The sequence below is a fragment of the Ranitomeya variabilis genome, chromosome 4 (genome assembly GCF_051348905.1).
Source record: "Ranitomeya variabilis isolate aRanVar5 chromosome 4, aRanVar5.hap1, whole genome shotgun sequence".
Classification (NCBI taxonomy): Eukaryota; Metazoa; Chordata; class Amphibia; order Anura; family Dendrobatidae; genus Ranitomeya; species Ranitomeya variabilis.
In genome coordinates, this window is record NC_135235.1 from 619,410,504 (window position 1) to 619,437,817 (window position 27,314).

At 43.7% G+C, this 27,314-nt stretch overlaps 1 protein-coding gene across 4 annotated transcripts in view; it reads left to right on the top strand.

Moving 5' to 3' along the window:
* ABCA5 (ATP binding cassette subfamily A member 5) overlaps window positions 1-27,314 on the top strand; it is a 172,155-nt gene that overhangs the window by 77,659 nt on the left and 67,182 nt on the right. For all 4 annotated transcript variants that reach the window (XM_077253455.1, XM_077253451.1, XM_077253452.1 and 1 more), the window contains 8 exons: window positions 37-212; window positions 997-1,116; window positions 2,191-2,329; window positions 10,871-10,961; window positions 11,041-11,180; window positions 12,208-12,327; window positions 14,231-14,429; window positions 22,998-23,167. In XM_077253455.1, coding sequence (XP_077109570.1) covers window positions 37-212; window positions 997-1,116; window positions 2,191-2,329; window positions 10,871-10,961; window positions 11,041-11,180; window positions 12,208-12,327; window positions 14,231-14,429; window positions 22,998-23,167 — 1,155 coding nt within the window. The remainder of the gene's footprint in view (window positions 1-36; window positions 213-996; window positions 1,117-2,190; window positions 2,330-10,870; window positions 10,962-11,040; window positions 11,181-12,207; window positions 12,328-14,230; window positions 14,430-22,997; window positions 23,168-27,314) is intronic.

Sequence of the window (27,314 nt, forward strand, 5' to 3'; positions counted from 1 at the left end):
TCAGACTGTAACGATCCCGTTATCTCCCCCTTGAAGGCATAGCTTCCGTTTACGGGCACAAAGTTACCGACATGGATGAGATCCTGGACATCAGGAAGGTGATCGGGGTCTGCCAGCAGTGCGATATCCATTTTGATGTTCTCACGGTGGAGGAGAATCTGTCCATCTTCTCCTCTCTGAAGGGCATAAGCCACACTACCAAGGAGCAGGAGGTAACGAGGGGCTTATAACGAAACCTGTAGAATTACACGGCCATAGCTTAGATTTTCTTAACCAAATATCCACATTTATTAACCCCTTCCCGATCGAGCAGTCCTTTTTTTTTTTTCGTTTTTTTTTTTTTGCCTTCCCTTTTTCCAAGAGCCATGAGTATTTTTTTATTATTATTTTGCTCCTACATAGCTATATGGAGGGGGGGGATATTGTTTTTTTTTTTTTTTGCAGGACGAGTTGTAGTTTTGATTGACTCCTTTAATTCTGCTACATAAGGTACTGAAAGACAGAAAAAAAGGGAGGTGAGATGATGAAAGAAAAAAATACAATCATGCCATTTTGTTTTTTTTTTGTTATTATGGTAACATAATTCCCCATTAATTAATTTTTTTTGTTATTTTTATAGATGGGACTTTTGCAGACATTCTTTTTTTTGGTAACAAGGAGGGGGTGATAAAAAGTTTTATATGTTTTTTTTAATAGAACAGCTAGAATACTAAACACCTCAATACATTAGTACTGCCATATGAAGCAAAATTAATACTTTTATATGAAGCTGAGCCTAAGATCGCACCACTGTTAACACCACGCAGCGGCACTTCAGTGGTTAATCAGGTGCTGGCTGTATAAGACAGCCGGCACCCACTTTATACGGTAGTCACTCGGTACCTGAGCCCACTGTGTGCACACGACATAGGAGGTACATGTACGTCCTGTGGCGAGAAGGGGTTAAAGGAGTCTTACTGTACTAATGACACTGACATCCGAAATTTTACACTTTAGATTAATAAGGTTCTTCATGATCTGGATATGGAGGCAGTGAAGCACAACCAAGTGAAGAGACTCAACGCAGGGCAGAGGAGAAAGCTGGCCGTGGCCATTGCTATTTTGGGTAACCCCAAGGTAATGTGCAGACATCCATTAATATTTCATCACTGGTTATAGGGAAATCGATCTGCTTCATTCCGCACCTCACATTATTTCATCAATGCCTCTAAATATAGAGAGCGGCCACAAGTTCTGCGTCTTCTTGACGTAGAGGTATTACAGGAAGAGTCATCCTGAAAAGATAAGGAACCACATACACGATGCAGGTCATACTGCAGACACTGAGCAGGCTGGAAATCCTGGCAGATTTCAGCTATATAGTCTGTATAGGTAAAATATAATTCTGCAGTACATGGGATGTAACCCAGAATCAGTACAGGATAACTAATGTATGTACACAGTGACTGCATCAGCAGAATAGTGAGTGCAGCTCTGGGGTATAATACAGGATGTAACTCAGGATCAGTACAGGATAAGTAATGTAATGTATGTACACAGTGACTGCACCAGCAGAATAGTGAGTGCAGCTCTGGAGTATAATACAGGATGTAACCCAGAATCGGTACAGGATGACTAATGTATGTACACAGTGACTGCATCAGCAAAATAGTGAGTGCAGCTCTGGGGTATAATACAGGAGGTAACTCAGGATCAGTACAGGATCAGTAACGTAATGTATGTACACAGTGACTGCACCAGCAGAATAGTGAGTGCAGCTCTGGGGTATAATATAGGATGTAACCCAGAATCAGTACAGGATAACTAATGTATGTACACAGTGACTGCACCAGCAGAATAGTGAGTGCAGCTCTGGGGTATAATACAGGATGTAACTCAGGATCAGTACAGGATCAGTAATGTAATGTATGTACACAGTGACTGCACCAGCAGAATAGTGAGTGCAGCTCTGGAGTATAATACAGGATGTAACTCAGGATCAGTACAGGATCAGTAATGTAATGTATGTACACAGTGACTCCACCAGCAGAATAGTGAGTGCAGCTCTGGAGTATAATACAGGAGGTAACTTAGGATAAGGTGTATAAACCACATCCTCTTGTATTTTGGACAGATCACTAATGACAGAGCCGGGAGCTATTGCGCTCCCTTCTTGTACTTTGGGCTTGAGACCTCTCTTGCTTCCTGCAGGTGCTTCTTCTGGATGAGCCCACTGCCGGCATGGACTCATGTTCACGTTATACTGTGTGGAATGTACTGAAAAAGAGGAAAACCAACAGCGTGATTGTGTTTAGCACCCATTGTATGGAGGAAGCAGACATCCTGGCAGGTAGGCAAGCGGCCCATAGTACCATGAAAGAAGACATTACAGGAGTAGTCCAGGCTCTATGATATTGATGACCTATCCAGGAATGCATTATCAATATCATATCAATGGGAGTGTGACAGCCAGCACCCCTCCTTCAATCAGCTGCACTTCATGTACGCTGAGCTGCACCCTTTATAAAGAAAACGTAAGTGTTTTATGCAGGTAGACACCATTCATTCATCAGGCTGCACTATTATACCACAGGGATCGACGTCTTTGGGTGCTGATTTTTCTCCATAGAAGTCAACAGGCTCATGTGCTTTAAATGTTCCCTATTTAGTTCATCAATTCTCTGGCTTAGGCTAGTTTCACATTTGCGTTTAAAAGCGCAACGTTTAAAACGCAAACGCAGGTGGTGAAAAACGCATGTAAACGCGTGCAAAAACGCGTTTATTAGACGTATGCATTTTCTCATGCAGTGTCATTGAGACACATATATATATATATATATATATATATATATATATATATATATATATATATTTATATTTACTTCAGCGCGATATAGCAGAAAAGCCGATTGCCGGCTTTTCATTTCTCCTGCCTAAACCCGACATGATATGAGACATGGTTTACATACAGTAAACCATGTCATATCCCCTTTTTTTTTGCATATTCCACACTAATGTTAGTAGTGTGTATGTGCAGAATTTCGGCGCTGTAGCTATTAAATTTAAGGGTTCAATCGCGGATAAAATTGGCGTGGGCTCCCGCGCAATTTTCTCCGCCAGAGTGGTAAAGCCAGTGACTGACGGCAGATATCAATAGCCTGGAGAGGGTCCACAGTTATTGCCCCCCCCACCCCCCCCTGGCTACAAACATCTGCCCCCAGCCACCCCAGAAAAGGCACATCTGGAAGATGCGCCTATTCTTGCACTTGTCCACTCTCTTCCCACTCCGTGTAGCGGTGGGATATGGGGTAATGAAGGGTTAATGTCACCTTGCTATTGTAAGGTGACATTTTGCCAGATTAATAATGGAGAGGCGTCAATTATGACACCTATCCATTATTAATCCAATTGTATGAAATGGTTAAAAAAAACACACACACATGATTACAAAGTATTTTAATGAAATAAACACACAGGTTGTTGTAATATTTTATTGCTCTCTCAATCCACCTGAAGACCCTCGCTCTGTAACAAAGGAAAAATAATAAACCAACAATATACATACCTACCGATGATCTGTCACGTCCCACGATGTAAATCCATCTGATGGGGTTAAAATATTTTACAGGCAGGAGCTCTGCTATAATGCAGCTGTGCTCATGCCTGTAAACCCCGGGGAATGAAGGTAATGTAGGTCAATGACCTATAGTTACCTTCAGTCGCGGTGATGCGCCCTCTGCTGGATGTCCTCATATGACCTCGAGCCTGGGAACTTTTTCTTAAACCATGTCTCATATCATGTCGGGTTTAGGCTGGAGAAATGAAAAGCCGGCAATTGAATTACCGGCTTTAGGGTTAGGGGTAGGGGTAGGGTTAGGGTTAGGGTTTGGATCCCTTTATCACCTTGATGGTGGGGGGTGGCTTATCAGTGTGTATTCTTGTTTTTTTTCTATTGAAACGCATGCGTTTATAACGCAACCAAACGCATGTGCTTAAAAACGCATTCGTTTACATAGACAGCAATACTTTTTTTTGCCGCAAAAAAACGCATGCGTTTTTTTTCGGCAAAAGCCTCTAGAAATTACTACATGTTGCATTTCTGCAACAAAACGCAAGCATAGAAAAGACGAATGAGTCGTCAAATGCGGCAAAACGCATACAAAAAAAACCGCATGCGTTTTTAATGTTAAATATAGGGGGAAAAAACGCATGCTTTTTTTTGCGGTAAAACGCAGCGGCAAAAAACGCAAATGTGAAACCAGCCTTAGATTTCTTGCTGATTACGACTTGTCATATACACTCACCGGCCACTTTATTAGGTACACCATGCTAGTAACGGGTTGGACCCCCTATTGCCTTCAGAACTGCCTCAATTCTTCGTGGCATAGATTCAACAAGGTGCTGGAAGCATTCCTCAGAGATTTTGGTCCATATTGACATGATGGCATCACACAGTTGCCGCAGATTTGTCGGCTGCACATCCCAAAGATGCTCCATACAAGGCAGGATGGATCCATGCTTTCATGTTGTTTACGCCAAATTCTGACCCTACCATCCGAATGTCGCAGCAGAAATCGAGACTAATCAGACCAAGCAACGTTTTTCCAATCTTCTACTGTCCAATTTCGATGAGCTTGTACAAATTGTAGCCTCAGTTTCCTGTTCTTAGCTGAAAGGAGTGGTACCCGGTGTGGTCTTCTGCTGCTGTAGCCCATCTGCCTCAAAGTTCGACGCACTGTGCGTTCAGAGATGCTCTTAGGCCTACCTTGGTTGTAACGGGTGGCGATTTGAGTCACTGTTGCCTTTCTATCAGCTCGAACCAGTCTGCCCATTCTCCTCTGACCTCTGGCATCAACAAGGCATTTCCGCCCACAGAACTGCCGCTCACTGGATTTTTTTTCTTTTTCGGACCATTCTCTGTAAACCCTAGAGATGGTTGTGCGTGAAAATCCCAGTAGATCAGCAGTTTCTGAAATACTCAGACCAGCCCTTCTGGCACCAACAACCATGCCACGTTCAAAGGCACTCAAATCACCTTTCTTCCCCATACTGATGCTCGGTTTGAACTGCAGGAGATTGTCTTGACCATGTCTACATGCCTAAATGCACTGAGTTGCCGCCATATGATTGGCTGATTAGAAATTAAGTGTTAACAAGAAGTTGGACAGGTGTACCTAATAAAGTGGCCGGTGAGTGTATATTGTAATGGTAGGAGGATGGTGTATGTCTGCCCTCTTCCTGGGTAATTCCTTGGTCTGCGGAGCCCAGCTCAGCACTGTTTTCATCAGCGTTCTCTGCGTTCATCATGCTACCAGCATCTATAATTACTTCTGGGCATGAAAGCCATCAGATACATCTTCAATATATCTCCATCAGTGTCCGATTACAGGAGGTTATTAGTATCACTTACATGTCAGCGCTGCATCTTCAGCCCGCTCTCTCTTTTCTACTATGTCTAGTAAGGTAAGGCTGCACATTAGGGGGTCCTATCTGCAACTGAGAACCTCACAGAGCATCCTTTCAATCTGATTATCAAGTGTTTGCATAATCTCCTGCTGATAAAACACTGATTGTATTGAAACAGGAACACACAGCCTAGTAAGTGACACATTGCTGGAATCAGGGTCTCTGCCCTTTACATCATGCCTCTCTCAGATTACATAGTAGAGACCTTTTGACAGATTCCATTTAAAGGCAAAAATAAGGACCATTTTTTAATTTGCTCAAAAGTCATTAATCACGTGCGTCGTTCTGAAGAATTTGACACATAATAAGTTCAACAAATGCCACAAGACAAAAAAAGAAAAGTGAAAAAAAATAACTGAAATAATGCAAGTGTGTTAAAAAGTTTTAAAACTTTTCGAGAAACATATGTTAAACCTGAAAAGTTATTAAACGCTTTCTTTTCAGCTATTTTCCGCAGTTATCAGTCATGTAACACGTCTTTCACTACATAAGAATCTGTATAGGAATAAAGCATAACAACCACGGATATAGCGAAACCATAATATCATTGCCTTATGTGTTGGATATCATTTGTGATATGTTAAACATTTCGCTAATCTTATAAGTTACAGTTTCACACGCTTCCCCCATATATCCGCCTGTTATTAGTATCAGCAGAACTGCACCTTACAATTATCGCCACTTCCCTCTAATTATACCCTGACTCGCGTATCATTATATTACATTACTCCCACGTAGACCCCCTTTGTTACCTGTTTCCAGTAATTCCTATCACTGTAATAAGAGAAAACATGTCATTTCCTCATCATAGAGGCTGGTGGATGAATGAATATGCATCTATACCGCTATAGAATTTCTGCACAACCTATTCCAGACTTCCTAATTACTGATTTTAAGAGTTATTTCCATCTTCAGAAGTAGGTATTGTCGGGTAGTACTTGTAAATACAAGCAAACTTGCAGTTTACTGCTTCATAAAATGATCAGCCTTTCCTGAGATATTAGCACTTTTTTTTTGTTTACAGCTTGTTGCCTTGGAGACCGACCATCGCTGCTGGACAGTAGAACATATGCAGCCTTTACAAGCTCTTTTAGCTTCTGTTCTGCAGCTCCTCAGGATTACCCAAGTGTGTTGGTGTCTTTTAACCTTCAGCACAGTGCTCACAAGTCAGACAAGTCAGCGGCGGTGGTCGGTCTCCTAGGCAACTAGCTGTAAACTTATAAAAGGTGCTAACTCAAGAATGGTTGCAAAATTAAAAATAATAGCTCTATCCAACAATATCTATCTATGAAGTTAGGAATTAACATCTTTGCGACTATATAATGTAAATAAATTCATATGGGCTCAGCGGATGTTTGGGATGGGCTCTGGAGCCATGCTAGACAACTAGCGCCTGCCTCTAACATCAGTGACCGGAGCTAGCTCTCATCTCTGCTGCTTAATCACTTATATGCTGCTGTTAAAAAAAAGGGTAAATGAAAAATATACATATTTGGTATCGCGGCGTCCAAAAAAGTCTATTAACATCTAAAAATACATAACTCATACGATAAACATTTTTACTGCACAATGAATGCCATGAAAGCAATCCCCAAAGACTAAGACAGAGTCGCATTTTTTCTTTCTGACAACCAACTTTTACCAGTTTTTCGTTGATATACGATGTACGGTGACGCTCAAAAGTACAAGTCCTACAACAACAACAAAAAAGACCTCATACGGATATATCAATGGAAAAATAAAAAGTTATGGCTCATGGAAGAAAAAAAAAGCGAGAAAAAAAGTGTCCAGGAGTGAAGGGGCTGCATGCACTTTCTTGTGTATCCCACGTGGCTCCATGGATGGAAAATGCGAGTTATGCAATTTTCTTGACCTGGCTGTTAATAAAGCTTACCATTCATGTTACCCCCATATTTTTCCTCTTGTAAAAAGGCATGCAACTTCACTTTTCCGTTTTGCTCTAGGTGAGGTTTAACCTTCTACCAATGTGGATATTACAGAGGCCCTTTTTTTAAGGCGATGTACGAGCTAAGCTTCTTCTGTAATGTCCATGATTAGAGTATGTTGTGATCCGCTCCATTTAACTTTTTGATCACTTTGGTCAATAGTTACTACTGAATGATCAAAGGTGGCTGCTTCCTTTGATTAGGGTCATGGACAAGTTCATGGTGTGCCTTCTTGTGCTCTCAGCCGTGAGGATGTAGAAAGGACCCAAGAGTTGTTAGTACACTGCTGTTATGGCACATTAGGGTTCTCCATACACATAAGAGTCTGAACTTGATCCTGGTGGGGCAAGCCTTCTATATTATGTGTATGGTGACCACCTGACCAGAGCCCTACGAGCCTCCTCCTTCCTGCCGGGATCCTTGGCGCCTTTTCTAATTAGCCAGCAAATCACAAGAGGCGTTGGGGACAGGTAAGAGCAGATTTGCATGGCTCTGGTCTAGCAGCCACAGGCTACTGAAGTGACTGCTGGACCAGAGTCCTGCAAATCTTCTTTTTCTCATAATATCAATATAATAAAAATGTAAAATAAAGATGTAAAAAAAAGAAGAAAGTTCACAAAAATTCACTTACATGTAATAACCCTAAGAATTAATTTAAGAGGATATTCTGTATAAACCGCAAAGTTAAAAGAAAAAAAAAATTCCGCAAATTAAAAAAACCAAAAAAAACAAAACCCGTACTCCTAAACCACTCTGAACAAAATACAATTTGTAAAAAGTAAGTCCTCATGCAGCCACGGAAAAAAGTTTATTATCCTAGTTTTTATAACAAACTGACTATGTGACACAGAACTGAAAACCTGGGCCAGCATACTTGATGGTATAATTGCAATGTGTGGGTGCATAAGCCTAGCATAAAAAGATTGCAAGAGCCATCCCACCTTGGCAAGGTGTCTATGAAGCTTTCCATAGATGGTGCAAAACACAGTCGGGCCCAGGACTTGTCTATTTTAACGTCTGCTGGCACATGGCGAGATGAGTTATCAGAGTTAGGCCGGCCTCACACTAGCGAGTTTTACGGACGTATGAGCGCATAAACTACGTCCGTAAAATTCGCATTACACACGGCCCAATGAATCTCTATGGCCCAGCTCATATCTGCTGTATATTACGCATCCGTAATATACGGTCTTGTACGGCCGTAGAAAATTGCAGTATGCTGCGTTTGTCACCGTGTTGCGCAAAAAAATCGCCAATGAAAGTCTATGGGGGCGAGAAAAATACGGACTCTACACGGACCAGCAGTGTGACTTGCGAGAAATACGCAGCGGTGTTAGTGAAAAGCCGGTAATTCAATTGCCGGCTTTTCATTTCTCCTTCACAAACCCGACATGATATGAGACATGGTTTACATACAGTAAACCATCTCATATCCCCTTTTTTTTTGCATATTCCACACTACTAATGTTAGTAGTGTGTATGTGCAAAATTTGGGCACTGTAGCTGCTAAAATAAAGGGTTAAATGGCGGAAAAAATTGGCGTGGGCTCCCGCGCAATTTTCTCCGCCAGAGTGGTAAAACCAGTGACTGAGGGCAGATATTAATAGCCAGGAGAGGGTCCATGGTTATTGCCCCCCCCCCCTGGCTACAAACATCTGCCCCCAGCCACCCCAGAAAAGGCACATCTGGAAGATGCACTTGGCCACTCTCTTCCCACTCCCGTGTAGCGGTGGGATATGGGGTAATGAAGGGTTAATGTCACCTTGCTATTGTAAGGTGACATTAAGCCAGATTAATAATGGAGAGGCGTCAATTATGTCACCTATCCATTATTAATCCAATTGTATGAAAGGGTTAAAAAACACACACATTATTAAAAAGTATTTTAATGAAATAAACACACAGGTTTTAATATTTTATTGCTCTCTCAATCCACCTGAAGACCCTCGCTTGGCAAAATAATAAACCAACAATATACATACCTTCTGGTGAACTGTCACGTCCCACGAAGTAAATTCATCTGAAGGGGTTAAATAATTTTACAGGCAGGAGCTGTGCTAAAGCACTCGCTCGTGCCTGTAAACCCCGGTGCTGAAAGGAAAGCTGGGTGATCTGTACTTACATTGAGTCGCGGTGAGGCGCCCTCTGCTGGATGAACTCATATGAACTCGAGCGTGGGAACTTTTCCAAGGCTCCAGTTCATGAGTTAAAATGATTTAACCCCTTCAGATAGATTTACTTCGTGGGACGTGACAGTTCATCAGAAGGTATGTATATTGATGGTTTATTATTTTGCCAAGCGAGGGTCTTCAGGTGGATTGAGAGAGCAATAAAATATTAAAACAACATGTGTGTTTATTTCATTAAAATACTTTTTAATAATGTGTGTGTGTGTGTGTGTGTGTTTTTTAACCCTTTCATACAATTGGATTAATAATGGATAGGTGACATAATTGACGCCTCTCCATTATTAATCTGGCTTAATGTCACCTTACAATAGCAAGGTGACATTAACCCTTCATTACCCCATATCCCACCGCTACACGGGAGTGGGAAGAGAGTGGCCAAGTGCCAGAATAGGCGCATCTTCCAGATGTGCCTTTTCTGGGGTGGCTGGGGGCAGATGTTTGTAGCCAGGGGGGGGCAATAACCATGGACCCTCTCCTTGCTATTAATATCTGCCCTCAGTCACTGGCTTTACCACTCTGGCGGAGAAAATTGCGCGGGAGCCCACGTCAATTTTTTCCGCCATTTAACCCTTTATTTTAGCAGCTACAGCACCGAAATTTTGCACATACACACTACTAACATTAGTAGTGTGGAATATGCAAAAAAAAGGGCATATGAGATGGTTTACTGTATGTAAACCATGTCTCATATCCTGTCGGCTTTGGGAAGAAGAAATGAAAAGCCGGCAATTGAATTACCGGCTTTTCACATATATCACGCTGAATTAAATATAAATACAGAATATATATATATGTGTGTCAATGACATATATATATATATATATATATATATATATATATATATATATACACTGTATATATGTTTTAACGAACATTTGAGCACATAAATCCATTAGATGTCGGTTTTGCAAGCCTGCGAGAAAATATCGCAGTACGGATGCCATACGGATTACATACGGAGGATGCCATGCGCAAAATACGCTGACACACCCTGCCTACGGATGACATACGGATCACTATTTTGGGTACTTTTCTGCGTATTACGGCCGTAAAAAACGGACCGTATTTACATACGCTGAGTGTGAGGCCGGCCTAAGGGACCATCCTGATTGGGGTTCACCTTGTCGAAGTGGGCTATCTTTCATGCTTGTTTATATCAAAGTAGTTCCAACTAAGTACCCTATGTTATTTATGGGTACTACCAATATTACTTATTTACTGCAATGTACCTCTTTATTGTTTTTATTCTAGGTTTTGACATTGTAACGCTACCACCTTCTTCTATTTCAGACCGAAAGGCTGTGATATCACAAGGAACCCTAAAATGCGTGGGATCCTCTCTCTTCCTAAAGAGTAAATGGGGTGTCGGCTACCGCTTAAGGTAATTTCAATTTTGATGGGTTTTTTCCTGATTTGATTTTATTTTGTTTCGTACAATAAGCCAATCTCTGTCTCCTTAGCATGGACATAAAACCGTCCAGTAACATAGAAGCAATTTCATCCCTGATCTCACAGCATATCCCGAGGGCGACGTTAATGCTGCAGACGGAGAATTCCCTCATTTACACCCTGCCACTGAAAGATGTGGACATATTTCCAGGTACACTGGGGAACATGATTAACCAGATGATTATGACCAACCAGTTTGTCCGAGGTAGTGTAATCCAGGGAATTGGTGCAGCATGAGAAAAGTCTTGGAGACGGGCGTGAGAGGTTCAGATTATGGAGGATGATAGTCTTAGATTATCATGCGGGATACGCTTGAAGGGGATTATACAGGAGGAGGATATTGAATTGGGAGATCATACTATGGAATGGTGAGAGATGATACCAGGTGGGGAGATTAGACTGGAGCAGGGACAATCCTGTGGGGATTATCTTGGTTGGTGATATGGTACTGGAATGGGGAAGGTGTTACTTGAGGGGGGATTATACAGGAAGAGGGCATAGAGGATGAGGAGATGATAGTTAATGGAGGATGGTAATGAGATGATACTTGAGAAGTGGGAGAAACAATACTAAAGGGGAGGAAAGACAATACTGCTGAGAAAATCATATAGACGAGAGGAGATGGTATGGCGAGGTTGATACTATAGGAGAGTATACTTAAAGGCCAGATGATATTGTAGAGATAGGGGAGAATACCTGGGGGAAAGAGATAAAACTTTAAAGAAGACTCATCATATCCTGGGAAACTCCATGAGTTAAAAGAAGACAAATATAATAAACATTTATGAAATATATATAATTTGGAAAAGCTAAATAAAATTTCTCACAATTTAGTAATAACGGCTCTGTCCCTTTAAAAGAAGGAGGTTGGAAACGGCTCTCCGCTGTCTTAGTATCTAGACAACTGTGTGAGACTTCCTGCCTCTGAGCTGGGAAATACCACGATGTGGGGGGATACTGTAAACAGAGGGGTGATATGAAGCTATGTAAGATGGATTCCTGTGTATTATGAAGCATCAGGAGAAGGATGATAGAAGAAACAGCTACAGACGTAAAGCCTGTAGCAGCTTCTCTTCATTTTGTCTGCTGTGGGCTCTGTGTATGTGGGGAGAGGCTCCGATAAATGACATAGGGGTAGGGGTCCTACATTAACCAATAACAATGATTTTGTATTTCAGGATTGTTTTCTGCTCTGGACAATGATTGCAGCTTAGGAGTGATGACGTATGGCGTTTCTATCACCACGCTGGAAGACGTCTTCTTCAAATTGGAAGCAGACATTGATGGAGATCATACAGGTCAATAATCAGTAGTGATTACTGCTGGACCTAAAGCTGCCAGGATGCTCAGGCCTCAAGACCGGGGACTCTGACTCAATTAGTGTTGTGGGCTTCGGCAAAGCTGAACCTAGAAGTGAAGACGACTGAGGCTGGTCTGGGATCCATATAGGGGACTGCTCTAGGGTCTGGTAATTTAAGGGTTCGATTTACGGTTTGATCACTTAGGGATCTGATCATTAAGGGGGTTTCTCTGATCTATGTTAATCACATGGTCTAGTCTGGGGACTGATAATGTAGAGGCCTAAAATGGCATCTTTTAATTTAGGGGTCTGGCCTGGAGTCTGATAATGATGGGGTCTACATTCGGCTCTTATAGTGTAGTCTGGGGTCTAATATTACAGGGTCTGCTATAAGCTATGGTTTTAAAGGGGTCTCCTCTGGAGTCTGATCATAAAATTTTGCCCCATTCAAAATAAAACAAAAAAATAAATACACATTTGGTATCGTTGCGTTCAAAAACCCAAGATCTATCAAAATATAAACTAAATTAATCCAATCAGTAAATGGCATACTGAGAAAAAAATAAAAATGCCAGAATTACTTTTTTAGGTTGAGGCAACATTCCAATAAAATGAAAAAGCAGGCAATCAAAACAAGATGGTACCAATAAAAACGTCAGCTCAGCGTGCAGAAAATAAGCCCTCGCCCAACTCCGCATTCCAAAAAATGGAGACGCTATGGGTCTCAGAAAATTTTGCCTTTTTTTTTTTTATTTTTTTAATAAAATCTTTGGAATTTGTTTTCACCACTTAAATAAAAAAGAACCTAGACATGTTTGGTATCTGTGATCTCGTAATGACCTGGAGAATCATAATGGCAGATCAGTTTTAGCATATAGTGAACATATTAAAAAAAAATATTGTGGAATTGCGCTTTTTTTTGCAATTTTACCACACTTGGAATTTTTGTTTCCTGTTTTCCAGTACACTGTTTGGTAAAACCAATGGTGCTATTCAAAAGTACAACTTGTCCCGCAAAAAAAAACTAAACAAGCCCTCACATGGCTATATTGATGAGAAAAATAACAAAGTTGGCTCTGGGAAGAAGGCGTGCAAAAAACAAAAGCACAAAAACGGAAAATCCCAAGGTCGTGAAAGGGTTAAATAAACGTTTCTTGATTAGAAATAAAAGTGTGATCATTAAAGGGATTGTCCAGTAAAATGAAGTTAATAAATTTACAGAGGATAGTTGATAACTTGCTGATCGGTGGAAAAAAGCCAAGCACAGCCCCAATCAGTGCAGATCCCAGCAATCGGACCCCCACGATCAACAAGTCTTCATCTATCCTGTGGATAGGTGATAGCTGATATGGGGGGGGTCTAATAATTTGGTAGCCTGTGTTGGGTTATGATTATTCAGGGGTCTGGTGTAGGGTCTGTTAAATAAGGGACGTAATAATTATGAGCTTCCTCTGGGCTATAATAATTAAAGGGTCTGATAATTTAGGGATCTAGATTGGTGTTTGATATTTATGGGGTCTGGTCTTTAGTGAGGCCAATTTAAATGTCTGGTCTGGCATTTGATAAATTAGGGTCCTGATTGGCATCTGTTAACGTAGGAGTTTGGTCTGGGGTTTGCTACCTTTTGCAGCAGGTTTGGGGTCTTACAATGAGTCTGGTGGTTAATGATTGCTAACTAATATTTAAATTTTTACAAGCCATTTCAGGTTGAGGAAACATGGGGGGGGGCTTACTATACCTTTTTAAATTTTACTTAAGAGCCAGGCCAGGTATTATCCCGATGCCCTGTGTCATCTCATGGCAGCTGACAACTTCTCTCCACTATAATAATAGTTCGCCGCTTCTGGAGGCAGGTCCTCCTCTATATATTTACAGCTCACTTTCGCTATTACTCCTCACAGATAACAGTATATTCACAAGGAGAATAGAAGATGACGGGAAATGGAAATCCACAGAGGAGATTGATCAGGGTTTGCTGACCATGCCCGAATCCCACCCGTGCACCGTCAGCGGCAGAGCACTGTGGAGGCAGCAAGTCGCCACTATAGCTAAGCTACACTTCCGTAATCTGCGCCGAGAAACCAAGTCTGTTCGATACGTGTGAGTACTGGCATAGTTTGTTACATTATTAGGTCACTGTTCTACCATGCTGTCATAAGTTTAATTTAGTCTTTTCTCATCTGTAGCTGATTCTGAGAAAGCAAACCACCCACCTTTCACATCCTCCATACACGGCGGGAGCTGGCTGTTTTATACTGCCAGCACCTGCTTCTATCAGCAGCGACCAGAGCTGAGCTTCGTCTTTGACAGTGCCAATTAAATTGTTGTGCTTGCCATGCACAAGGCAATTGCAAAGTGCCAATGGGTCGCCTTTACAGTTGAGAGCCTATTAAAGGGAACCTGTCACCCTCAAAATCGAAGATGAGCTAAGCCCACTGGCATCAGGGGCTTATCTACAGCATTCTGTAATGCTGTAGATAAGCCCCTGATGTAACCTAAAAGATGAGAAAAAGAAGTTATATTATACTCACCCAGTGGCGTTCCCGCTGCGGTCCGGTCCGATGGGCGCCGCGGTCCGGTCCGGGGCCTCCTATCTTCATAGGATGACGTCCTCTTCTTGTCTTCACGCTGTGGCTCCGGCGCGGGCGTACTTTGTCTGCTCTGTTCAGGGCAGAGCAAAGTACTGCAGTGCGCAGGCTCTGGGCCTCTCTGACCTTTCCCGGCGCCTGCGCACTTCAGTACTTTGCTCAGCCCTCAACAGGGCAGACAAAGTACGCCTGCGCCGCAGCGTGAAGACAAGAAGAGGACATCATCGTAAGAAGATGGGAGGCCCCGAACCGGACCGGTGTGTATATATATATATATATATATATATATATATATATATATATATATATATATATATATATATATACTAGATGGTGGCCCGATTCTAACGCATCGGGTATTCTAGAATATGTTTGTAGGTATATAGCAGCCACATAGTATATAGCACAGGCCACGTGGTATATAGGAGCCATGTAGTATATAGCAGACAAATAGTACGTGGCCTGTGCTATATACTATGTGGCTGCTATATACATACATATTGTAGAATACCCGATGCGTTAATACAGGCCACGCAATATATAACAGTGGGCACGCAGTATATGACACAGGCCAAACAGTATATAACACAGCCCACGTACTATATAACACAGCCCACGTAGTATATAGCAGCCACGCAGTATATAATAGGCGACGCAGTATATAGCAGCCACGCAGTATATAACACAGGCCACGTAATATATAGCACAGCCCACGCAGTACAAAACACAGCCCACATAGTATCTAACACTGGCCAGGTAGTATATAGCAGCCACGCGGTATATAACACTGCCCATGTAGTATATAACACTGCCCATGTAGTATATAGCAGCCACGCAGTAAATAACACTACCCATGTAGTATATAACACTGCCCAGGTAGTATATAGCAGCCACGCAGTATATATCACAGGCGACGCAGTATATAGCAGCCACGTAGTATATAACACAGGCCACGTAATATATAGCACAGCCCACGCAGTACAAAACACAGCCCACATAGTATCTAACACTGGCCAGGTAGTATATAGCAGCCACGCGGTATATAACACTGCCCATGTAGTATATAATACTGCCCATGTAGTATATAGCAGCGAAGCGGTATATAACACAGCCCACGTAGTATTTAGCAGTGTGGGCACCATATCCCTGTTTAAAAAAATAATTAAATTAAAAATAGTTATATACTCACCCGCCGGGATCCATCGATGCTCTGGAGATGCGCGCGCGGCTGCCGCCATTTTCCGTTCCCAGGATGCATTGCGAAATTAACTACATGACTTAGCGGTCTCGCGAGACTGCTAAGTCTTCTGGGTAATTTCGCAATGCATCTCTGGGAACGGAAGATGGCGGGAGCCGCTTGCGCCTCGGCGGACTACGGAGGGTGAGAATAGCAGGTTTTTTGTTTTTTTATTATTTTTAACATTACATCTTTTTACTATTGATGCTGCATAGGCAGCATCAATAGTAAAAAGTTGGTGACACACAGGGTTAATAGCAGCGATAACGGAGTGCGTTACCCGCGGCATAACGCGGTCCGTTACCGCTGGCACTAACCCTGTGTGAGCGGTGACCGGAGGGGAGTATGCGGGTACCGGGCATTGACTGCAGGGGAGTAGGGAGGGACTAATTGGACTGTGCCCGTCGCTGATTGGTTGCGGCAGCCATGACAGGCAGCTGGCGAGACCAATCAGCGACGTGGGATTTCCGTTACGGAAGTTGAGGACAGAAAGACGGAAGTACCCCGTAGACAATTATATATATATAGATATGTATGTGTGTGTATATATATTGTGACAAAACACTCCGGGATCGCCTTTGCTGGGGTCAAAGGTCACATGGTTTGTGCATTGAACTCTGAGGCGACAGCAGGTTTCCAAGTTGACTGACCTCAGGTCAGGTTTATTAAAGTGAAAGCAAATACAGAAAACAAAACCTAAAAATAAATCCTAGCCTGTCCGGCGCTAACTAAACAAATACGTTGCTATCTAACAACTGGGGGGGCTTCTCCCTCCCAGCTAACATTACACAGATCATGAGCACAGCTCTCACTCACGTTTGTCTCACACAGACAGGCATTCTGTGTGCCCCAGGCTGACACCTGAAACCTCCAGCTGGTCAGTCTTTATTCCTGCACTTATTAACCCCTCGGTATCCTGAAGATACTGAGCGGCCTAATTCACATAGGACAAATACCTGGGCGAGATATACCTGCCCCCGACTACCAGACCGACATGACTCTTACATATCCTCCCCCCCTGCTCAGACCACTCAGGTCGAGCAAGAATACTCTCGAAACAGTGTACTCGGGACAGGGCATCAGCGTTCCCCATCTGCATCCCGGGGCGGTGCTCCACCGTGAAAGAGTAAGCCTGCAGGGCAAGGAACCACCGGGTTACCCGCCTATTACGGTCCTTGTGGAGATGCATCCACTTGAGAGGGGCATGGTCCGTGACCAGCCTAAACTTCCTACCTGCCAGGTAATACTTGAGGGAGTCGAGAGCCCATTTGATGGCTAGGCACTCTTTTTCAATCACGGCATACCTCTGCTCATGTACATTCAGTTTCCGACTGAGGTAGAGGACCGGGTGTTCGACTCCGTCCCTTACCTGGGAAAGTACAGCTCCGACACCAGTATCAGAAGCATCAGTTTGCACCACAAACTCGCTGCTGAAATCAGGAGTCACTAGTACGGGCTGAGAGCACAAAGCCCGTTTCAGACTGTGGAAGGCCTCTTCAGCCGCTGATGTCCATTTTACCATGACGGAATCCCTCCCTTTGGTAAGATCCGTCAAGGGGGTAGCCATGGCCGCAAAGTTGGGTATGAACCGGCGATAATAGCCGGCAATGCCCAGGAAAGCTTGAACTTGTTTCTTGTTCACTGGTTGCGGCCAGCCCTGAATTGCCTGTATTTTGTCGATCTGGGGTTTAACCACTCCTCTGCCAATCACGTAGCCCAAGTATCGGGCTTCTTCAAGGCCGATGTGACATTTCTTGGGATTCGCCGTTAAGCCTGCGTCTCTCAGGTCATCAATCACCGCCTGTACCTTCCGGAGGTGAGCTTCCCAGTCCACGCTGTAAATTATGATGTCGTCTAGGTAGGCAGAGGCGTACTGCCTGTGGGGCCTCAAGACTCGATCCATCAATCTCTGGAACGTTGCTGGGGCTCCGTGAAGTCCAAACGGCATGTAGATATACTGGAACAGCCCTTCCGGTGTAGCAAATGCCGTCTTCTTTCTGGCCGCCTCGGCCAGAGGGATCTGCCAGTACCCCTTTGTTAGATCCAGGGTCGTAATGTATCGGGCTTTACCCAGCCGATCGATCAACTCATCGACCCGGGGCATAGGGTAGGCATCAAATTTAGAAACCGCATTCAGTTTCCTAAAGTCATTGCAAAACCGTATAGAGCCATCCGGCTTAGGTATCAACACGATTGGACTGGACCAGGCGCTGTGCGACTCTTCAATGACTCCTAAGTCCAACATTGCCTTCACCTCCCGGGAGACGGCTTCACGGCGTGCTTCCGGAATCCGGTACGGCTTCACATGAACTGTGACACCAGACTCTGTGACAATCTCATGTTTCACTAGCCTAGTCTGGCCAGGTTTTTCCGAGAAAAACTGTTGGTTCTGTAACAAAAACTGCTTAACCTCAGATTTTTGTCGTTCAGAGAGAGTCTCGGCAATCTGCACCTCCGGTACGGTTGGTGAGCAAACCGGACGGGGCAGATCCGCTGTTAGGGCAGCGCGGTCTTTCCAGGGTTTTATCAGATTCACATGATAAATCTGTTCTGGTTTTCTCTTACCAGGCTGGTGCACTTTATAGTTCACTTCTCCAACTCGTTCCATGACCTCAAAGGGGCCCTGCCATTTCGCCAGAAATTTACTATCCACCGTAGGGATTAGGATCAACACCCTATCCCCGGGTGCAAACGTACGGACCTTGGCGCCTCTATCATAACTTAGCCTCTGGGCTCCCTGGGCCTGTAACATATGTTCCCTAACAATGGGCATGACAGCAGCAATACGGTCCTGCATTTGCGTTACATGGTCTATCACCGTTTTAAAGGGAGTGACTTGACCTTCCCAGGTTTCTTTTGCGACGTCCAACAGTCCACGGGGACGACGGGCGTATAATAGCTCGAAAGGCGAGAACCCTGTGGAAGACTGGGGAACTTCCCTAATGGCAAACAGCAAATAGGGTAACAAGTAATCCCAGTTCTTCCCATCTTTGTCTATCGCCTTCCGGAGCATCTGTGTTAAGGTTTTATTGAACCGCTCAACCAACCCATCTGTTTGAGGGTGATAGACAGATGTACGCAACGGATCTATTTGTAAGAGTCTGCAGAGCTCCTTCATTACCCTCGACATAAAGGGAGTCCCCTGGTCGGTGAGTATCTGTTTTGGAATTCCTACCCGACTAAACACTTGCACCAATTCTTTGGCGATCGTTTTGGTAGCAGTGTTACGCAAAGGGATGGCTTCCGGGTAGCGAGTGGCATAGTCCATGATGACGAGGATATGTTGGTGCCCACGTGCGGACCGGGGAAGGGGCCCAACCAAATCCATCCCAATTCTCTCAAAAGGGACCCCAATGATAGGGAGGGGTACCAAAGGGCTACAATACCGAGGTTTAGGTGCCGAGATTTGGCACTCTGGACAGGACTCACAATAGTTACGCACATCATTGTGTATTCCAGGCCACACAAAACAATGCAATATTCTTTCTGTGGTTTTTTGTACCCCCAGATGTCCCCCCATTATATGTCCGTGGGCCAGGTCCAGTACCTTCCGCCGATAAGGTTTGGGTACCACTAACTGCTGCACAGTGTCTTCCCCTTTTTTTTCTACCTGGTAGAGTAAATCATTTTCAAGAACCATGTACGGGTACGCTAGCCTAGTGTCAGGTTCTACGGGTACGCTATCATTTTTACATTTTTCCTAGCCTGAGTCAGGGGTAGGATCTTTCATTTGTTCGCTGTGGAAGTCATCCAACTGGACTCCCAAATCTGGTAGGCAGGGTGCGGGATGGCTGTCTGCCTCCGCCTCTCGCTGAGTTTCCCCAGTTTCCTCAGTTTCCCCCGCCATAACTGAGAAGGGGTACTGAAGGTTAGATTCACTAATCTCCCCAGCAGCATCTTCCTGTGGGGTCTCCTCCAGGAGCTCGGGACCTCCAGGTAGCATGGGAGAAGATTCACGGTCACAGCTACCGTGAAGGAGCAACTGATTCTCCCACAACTGCCAGAAAAGAGGAAAATCCCTGCCCAAGATTATATCCTGTAACAATGCGGGAACGAGTCCCACTTTGTGTTGCACAGACCCGTAGGGAGTGGAGATACATATGACCGCTGTAGGATATGAGCAGGTGTCACCATGCACACACGTTACAGAAAACTTGTCAGACGGACTAGTTGGACGTGCTATCAGACTGGCTTTCACTAGAGTCACCACACTTCCAGAGTCTAGTAATGCCACAACATTTTTCCCATCTACAGACAATTCACACAGATGTTTTACTGTATCATTTTGACCCGCATTCACACTTACTAGCCGTGTAACCAAAGACATGCGTTTCTTAGAGTCCGTAACGTCGCACTGCATGGGTTCAGTGGTAACAGGACAGTTCGCAGAAACATGGCCCTTCTCATGGCAACGGAAACACCTAACAAGCCCCCTATTGAAACCAGAGTCCGACACCCTTGATCTCGGGGTGCGAGCAGTCCCGTGTTCCTCCCCCACAGTTTTTGGCCATTTTTCTTCCCCCGCAGTCCCTGGAACAGTCTTACCGGTTCCACGAGGAGGAGGTACAGTTCGGGTAGTAGCGGTATCATCAGGAAGTCCTTCCGCCACGGAATAACGCTCCACCAAGTCCACCAGTTGATCCGCTGTCGCGGGATTTCCTAGGCTCACCCACTTTTTCAGCGCCGGTGGTAGTACTCTCAGGTACTTGTCCAGAACGACCCGCTGGATTATCTCCGGAGTTGTCAGTACCTCGGGTTGCAGCCATTTCTTTATCAAGTAGATCAGGTCGAACATCTGCGATCGCGGCGGTTTATCTTGCTGATAGGTCCACTGATGCACCCTCTGTGCACGGACAGCCGTCGTCACACCCAGCCGGGCCAGGACCTCAGCTTTCAGCCTCTCAAAGTCCTGAGCAACTTCCGGGTCCAAGTCATGGTAAGCTTTTTGGGCCTCACCGGAGAGAAACGGAGCAATTAGATCGGCCCATCGTTCCTTCGGCCACTTCTCTCTCAACGCTGTCCGCTCAAACGTTGTCAGGTACGCCTCGACGTCATCTTCTGCGGTCAGCTTTTGCCAGTATCGACTCACATGGATCCTCCTGGACTCTGCTTCCGGGTCAACCTCAGGTATGCTCACCAAGCGTTGCGCCACCTGTTGGAGAAGCTGGCGGTCTGCAGCCGTCATGTCCAGTAACTCCTTCAGCTGTGCGGCCATCAAGCGATTAGCTTCCTGCTGTGCCGCAGTGGCCTGCTGCTGTATGGCAGTGGACTGTACTAGGGCTTTCACCACGTCTTCCATACTGTCGCCTGTGCCACGCGTTGCCCGCGTTCTCCACCACAATGTGACAAAACACTCCGGGATCGCCTTTGCTGGGGCCAAAGGTCACGTGGTTTGTGCATTGAACTCTGAGGCGACAGCAGGTTTCCAAGTTGACTGACCTCAGGTCAGGTTTATTAAAGTGAAAGCAAATACAGAAAACAAAACATAAAAATAAATCCTAGCCTGTCCGGCGCTAACTAAACAAATAAGTTGCTATCTAACAACTGGGGGGGCTTCTCCCTCCCAGCTAACATTACACAGATCATGAGCACAGCTCTCACTCACGTTTGTCTCACACAGACAGGCATTCTGTGTGCCCCAGGCTGACACCTGAAACCTCCAGCTGGTCAGCCTTTAGGCTATGTGCACACGTCAGGATTTTGTCAGGATTTTTCATCAGGATTTGAAGCCAAAACCAGGAGTGGAACAATTAGAGGAAAAGTATAATAGAAACATATGCACCACTTCTGCATTTATCACCCACTCCTGGTTTTGGCTACAAAACCTGAGGAAAAAGCCTGACAAAATCCTGAGAAAATCCTGACAAAATCCTGACGTGTGCACATACCCTTATTCCTGCACTTATTAACCCCTCGGTATCCTGAAGATACTGAGCGGCCTAATTCACATAGGACAAATACCTGGGCGAGATATACCTGCCCCCGACTACCAGACCGACATGACTCTTACAATATATACAGTACAGACCAAAAGTCTGCCAAGAGTGTGCAACGCAGTCATCAAAGCAAAAGGTGGCTACTTTGAAGAACCTAGAATATAAGACATAATTTCAGTTGTTTCACACTTTTTTGTTAAATATATAATTCCACATGTGTTAATTCATAGTTTTGATGCCTTCAGTGTGAATGTACAATTTTCATAGTCATGAAAATACAGAAAAATCTTTAAATGAGAAGGTGTGCCCAAACTTTTGGTCTGTACTATATATAAATTGAAAAAAATATGAAAGTTTGCATCAGCTCATGTTTTCCAGTTTAAAAATAAAAGAACAAAAAAAAGAAAATATGACTTTATATCTCCACATCTGTAAAAGTTTTTTTTTAATATAAAGTTAATTAACCCGTATTGTAAAGAAAAAAAATACATAATTCTAGAATTGTCATTTTTCTTTTTTTTTTTGCTCAGTGCACCTTCCTCCAAAAATGCTATGTAAAGCCATCAAAATGTCATATATAAAATAGTAACAATAAAAACTACAGCTCGCCAAGCAAAAAAACAAGCCCCCAAATGGAAAAATACAAAAAAAGTCTCCGAAAACGGTGACGCTAACCAAATTTTTAATGACGTTCGGAATCTTTTGTCTTCACTAAAATAATAAAAAAAAAACAACTATACAAGTTTTGTATTGCCGTAATTGTACTGAACTGTAGAATCATATTACAAGGTCATTTTTTCTGCACAGTGAACGACGTAAAAACAAAAACCCAAAAGACAATGGCGTAATTTGCAGCTTTTGATGGACGGCTACAGAATCTTTTACATGACATTTGATTTTCTTTCAGGTCGCTCTTTCTATTTCTGTTCTTAGCAGTCCAGGCAGCCATAAATATCATACACTGGTACTACCACAAATCCTCCTTGGAGATCCGACTCTCTCCTGATCTGTATTTCCTGCGCCCAGGACAGAAGAGTCAGAAGTATGTCACCAGTCTGCTGGTACAGAGCTCCACAGGTAACATAATGTGGCACGAAATGGACTTGGTGTAGAAATGTAGAAATGGATGACGTCTAGATTCCTTAGTCAAAAGTGACATTTTTTTTGATGGGTCTAGAGAATATTTCTGTTTTTTTAGTGAATCAAAAAAACTTGCTATTTTTATCATTGAACCATAAAAGTGAGAATTAAAGGGGTAAACCATCTTTTAAAGAAGGGGTCCCCTACTTATCTCAGGAGCCTCATTCATTTCTGAGAGATGATCAGCTAATATTTCTTAAAAGCACTATGTGCCCCTTTTCAAGTAATAATGCTGCAAGTGCCTTCATATATGGTACTTATACCCCCTTATCGAGTAGTAATGCCCTCAGTGCCCCCGTATAAAGACATTTTGTAGCGAGTACCCTCTTAAAAAGTAATAACAGCCCCTATGTCCCCTTATAAAAAATTATTGCTACAAGTGCCCCCTTATGATGTAATAATGCCCTCAGTTCCCAGTGTAATAACGCCCCAAATGCCCCCTTATAATGTAATAAAGTCCTCAGTGCCCCCTCGTAAAGTAAATAATACCTTCAGTGCCCTCTTAAAATTTTATAACTAGTGATGGGCGAACCCGTCGATGTTTGGGTCTGACGAGTTTGGCTGAACATCTAAAAAAAAGTTGGTTTTAGGTACCGGAATGGTACCTGAACCCAGACCCCATACAGATGAATGGGAGGCTCAAACATACATTATTTGCCATGCTGTCAACAAACACGCACTCTGATCGCCGGTAACCTCATTACCGCCGGTCAGAGAGCGGAGGTTCCCATGCTGTCAGGTGACAGTGTCAGTCAGCAGTTGTGGTCAGTGGTAAAAAGGTTACCTCCGGTCACAGGCATCGGCTGATGAGAGGGTACTACTCACATCAGCCTATGTCTGCTATTGCTGAAAACAGCAAGCGCAGGCGCCGCTGATGGGAATATTCATCAGCTGGCACCTGAGTGCTATAAATAAATAAATACATTTTTTTTTTAAATGTCTTGTCTCTTCTATTTTTGATAACCAGCGCAGGCAAAACTGACAGCTGTGGACTTCAACCCTCGACTGTCATCTTTATCATGGCTAGTTCTCAAGAATCGAGAGGTCCCATGCCGTTTTTTTAAATTATTTAAATAATTTCAAAAAACAGCGTGGGGTCCTCACGATCTTTGGCAACCAGCCAAGCTAAAGCTAACATCTCAGGGCCAGCTGGTAATCTCAGACTGGTAATGGGCTATAAATATTGCCACCCCCAGCTTAAAAATAGCAGCCCATAGCTGCCCCAGAAAAGCTCTTCCCACCTGCCATGGTGTGGTGGCAAGTGGGGTAATATTTGTGGGGTTCATGTCAGCTGTTTTATGGCTGCGGACATCAAACCAACAGGTTAGGAATGGAGAGGCGATGTCCCCATTACTAACCCCTTAGTAAGATTTTAATAAAAGACAGCAAGAGTAAAATCCTTTATTTGAAATAATGACACAGACTCCTTTATTTGAAATAAATGCACATGTATACTCATCTTTATGCCTAATCCATTAAAGCCCATGTCAACCATAATACTCATCTTTACACCTAATCCACCAAGGCTCATGTCCCTTAGAAAAAGAAGAAAGATAATAAACAACCCTATCCCTCACCTGTCCAATCTGTGACAGTCTGGATAATTTAATGTGACTGCTCTCCCTGTCAACTCCTGCAGTGTCTAGCGCTGAGCTGCCGTGAGAAAGTTCACCGGAGTTCAAAGCTGATAAGCCCCAGTAACCTCACCTATGGCACCACCCTCTTCTTGAGAACTTTAAAGGGACTCTGTCACCTGAATTTGGAGGGAACAATTTTCAGCCATAGAGGCGGGGTTTTCGGGTGTTTGATTCACCCTTTCCTTACCCGCTGGCTGCATGCTGGCTGCAATATTGGATTGAAGTTCATTCTCTGTCCTCCGTAGTACATGCCTGCACAAAACAATCTTGCCTTACGCAGGCGTGTACTATGGAGGACAGAGATGAACTTCAATCCAATATTGCAGCCAGCATGCAGCCAGCGGGTAAGGAAAGGGTGAATCAAACACCCGAAAACCCCGCCTCTATGACTGAAAATTGTTCCCTCCAAATTCAGGTGACAGAGTCCCTTTAACAAACAGCAAGCAGTGCCATAAGTGAGGTCACCAGGGTTTATCAGCTTTGAACTCCGGGGAACTTTTTCACATCAGCTCAGCGCTACAGACTGCGGGATCGATTACACTCCTGTCAATGTGTTCCGGCTGGAACGTCGTGGGACAGTATTAGTCCATGAGCCAAGAACCAAATTTGACGATATCGGTACCAAGCGGAGTGACTAATTCTCTTTGGTATTTTTAGGTAGATGCATGTCTGTAGTTTATTTTTTGATATGATAGCCCTTACATATACGTAGCTTATTAACCCCTTCAGCCCTAGGCCTATTTGTACCCAAGTGCCTAAGCCAATCTGACCTGTGCCACTTCATGGGCTAATAACTTTGGAACGCTTTCACCTATCCAAGCCATTCTGAGATTGTTTTCTCGTGACATATTGTACTTCACGTCAGTGCTAAATGGGAGTCAATATATTTTACCTTTCTATATAAAAAAATGCTAAATATTCGGAAATTTTGGAAAAATCGGCAATTTTTTAACTTTGAAATTCTCTGCTTTTTACAAAAATACTGATACCCCCCATAATAGTTATTAATTTACACTCCCCACATGTTTACTTCATATTGGCATCATTTTGAAAATGAAACCTTATTGTTTTACGACGTAATAGGGCTTATAGTTTTATGCGCAATTTTTCACATTTACAGCAAAACCCACTTTTCAAAGGACCAAGTCACTTCTGAAGTCACTTTAAGGGGCTTACATAACAGAAACCACCCATAAATTACCCCATTTTGCAAACTACACCCCTCAAGCTGTTCAAAACTCATTTTTAAAAACTGTTAACCCTTTAGGTGTTCCACAGGAATTTTAGCATGAGCCAAGAACCAAATATGACGATATCGGTACCACCCGGAGTGACTAGATGTAGTATTTGTAACAAAATTTAATCCAAGTTATGTAAATACACACTGAACATGTCATGTGCATATATATATATATATATATATATATATATATATATATATATATATATATATATATATATATATGTTACTCCATAATATCTTCAACATCGGACTCTGAATCTGACTGTTGTTCTACTGGCTCGTCTTCAGTACCCTTGTTCTGGCATGTCTGTAATCTGCACATGTCTGTGCACTTCAGGCCATTGCTGAGGCAAGTACACTGAGGAAGTTCACATGACCGCACACACTTGCAGGACAGTAGCTGTATAATAGCTTCTGGTGCTGGTGCCCCTTGCATCCACTTGACAACAAGCTTTCCGTCGTTATCTATCATCCAACCGCAGTCTGTTGGGTTTGCAACCCATGGCTGGCTCTGCAGACTTCTCCTCCAGATCGCAGCCTGGTAGTTTGCACGCAGTGCATGCATGAAAAGGCAGTCCTGGCAAGGAGGGAGTTGACTTGACTCTACCACTCCACGTCTGGCACAGAACAGCTGATAACGGAGCCTGTTTACCTCAGTTGTTTGGGTAGTTGGCAGGTACATGTGGCAGGTGATTTCCTGTAACTTCTCAAAAAGTTCGGTAGACACTTCCCATGAACGACCAACTTCCTGAAAGGCATCCTGGTATGTCTTGTTCATCTTCAACTGCTTGAGTGTCGTCATCTTCCCACGGCCAGTGAATGCACTGACGGTGTCACAGCCTGTAAATGCATGCATACCAATCAATGAATCACATACGCTGCCTCCCAATGTTCGGCTCAGAGTGGTGATATCCAGGAATCTTGTCCGGTTCTGTGTACCGCATTTCTGGAACAGGTGGGATGGGATTTTGTGGCACATGCCCAGACACAGGACCATGACATCAGTATCCTCCGAAGTGATGATGACCGACTTGTAACCAGATTCTGCTGCATGAAGAGCATGGAGAAGGAGGCGTGTGTCTGCTTCTTCTTGATTTGACTTAAGGTCAGCAGCCTCTTCCCACTGTTCTTTGGTGATCTTAAAGCAGAGCTGCTCACATGTGACATACAGCTCCTTCTCCTCAAGCTTCTCCCTGTGGTGTTT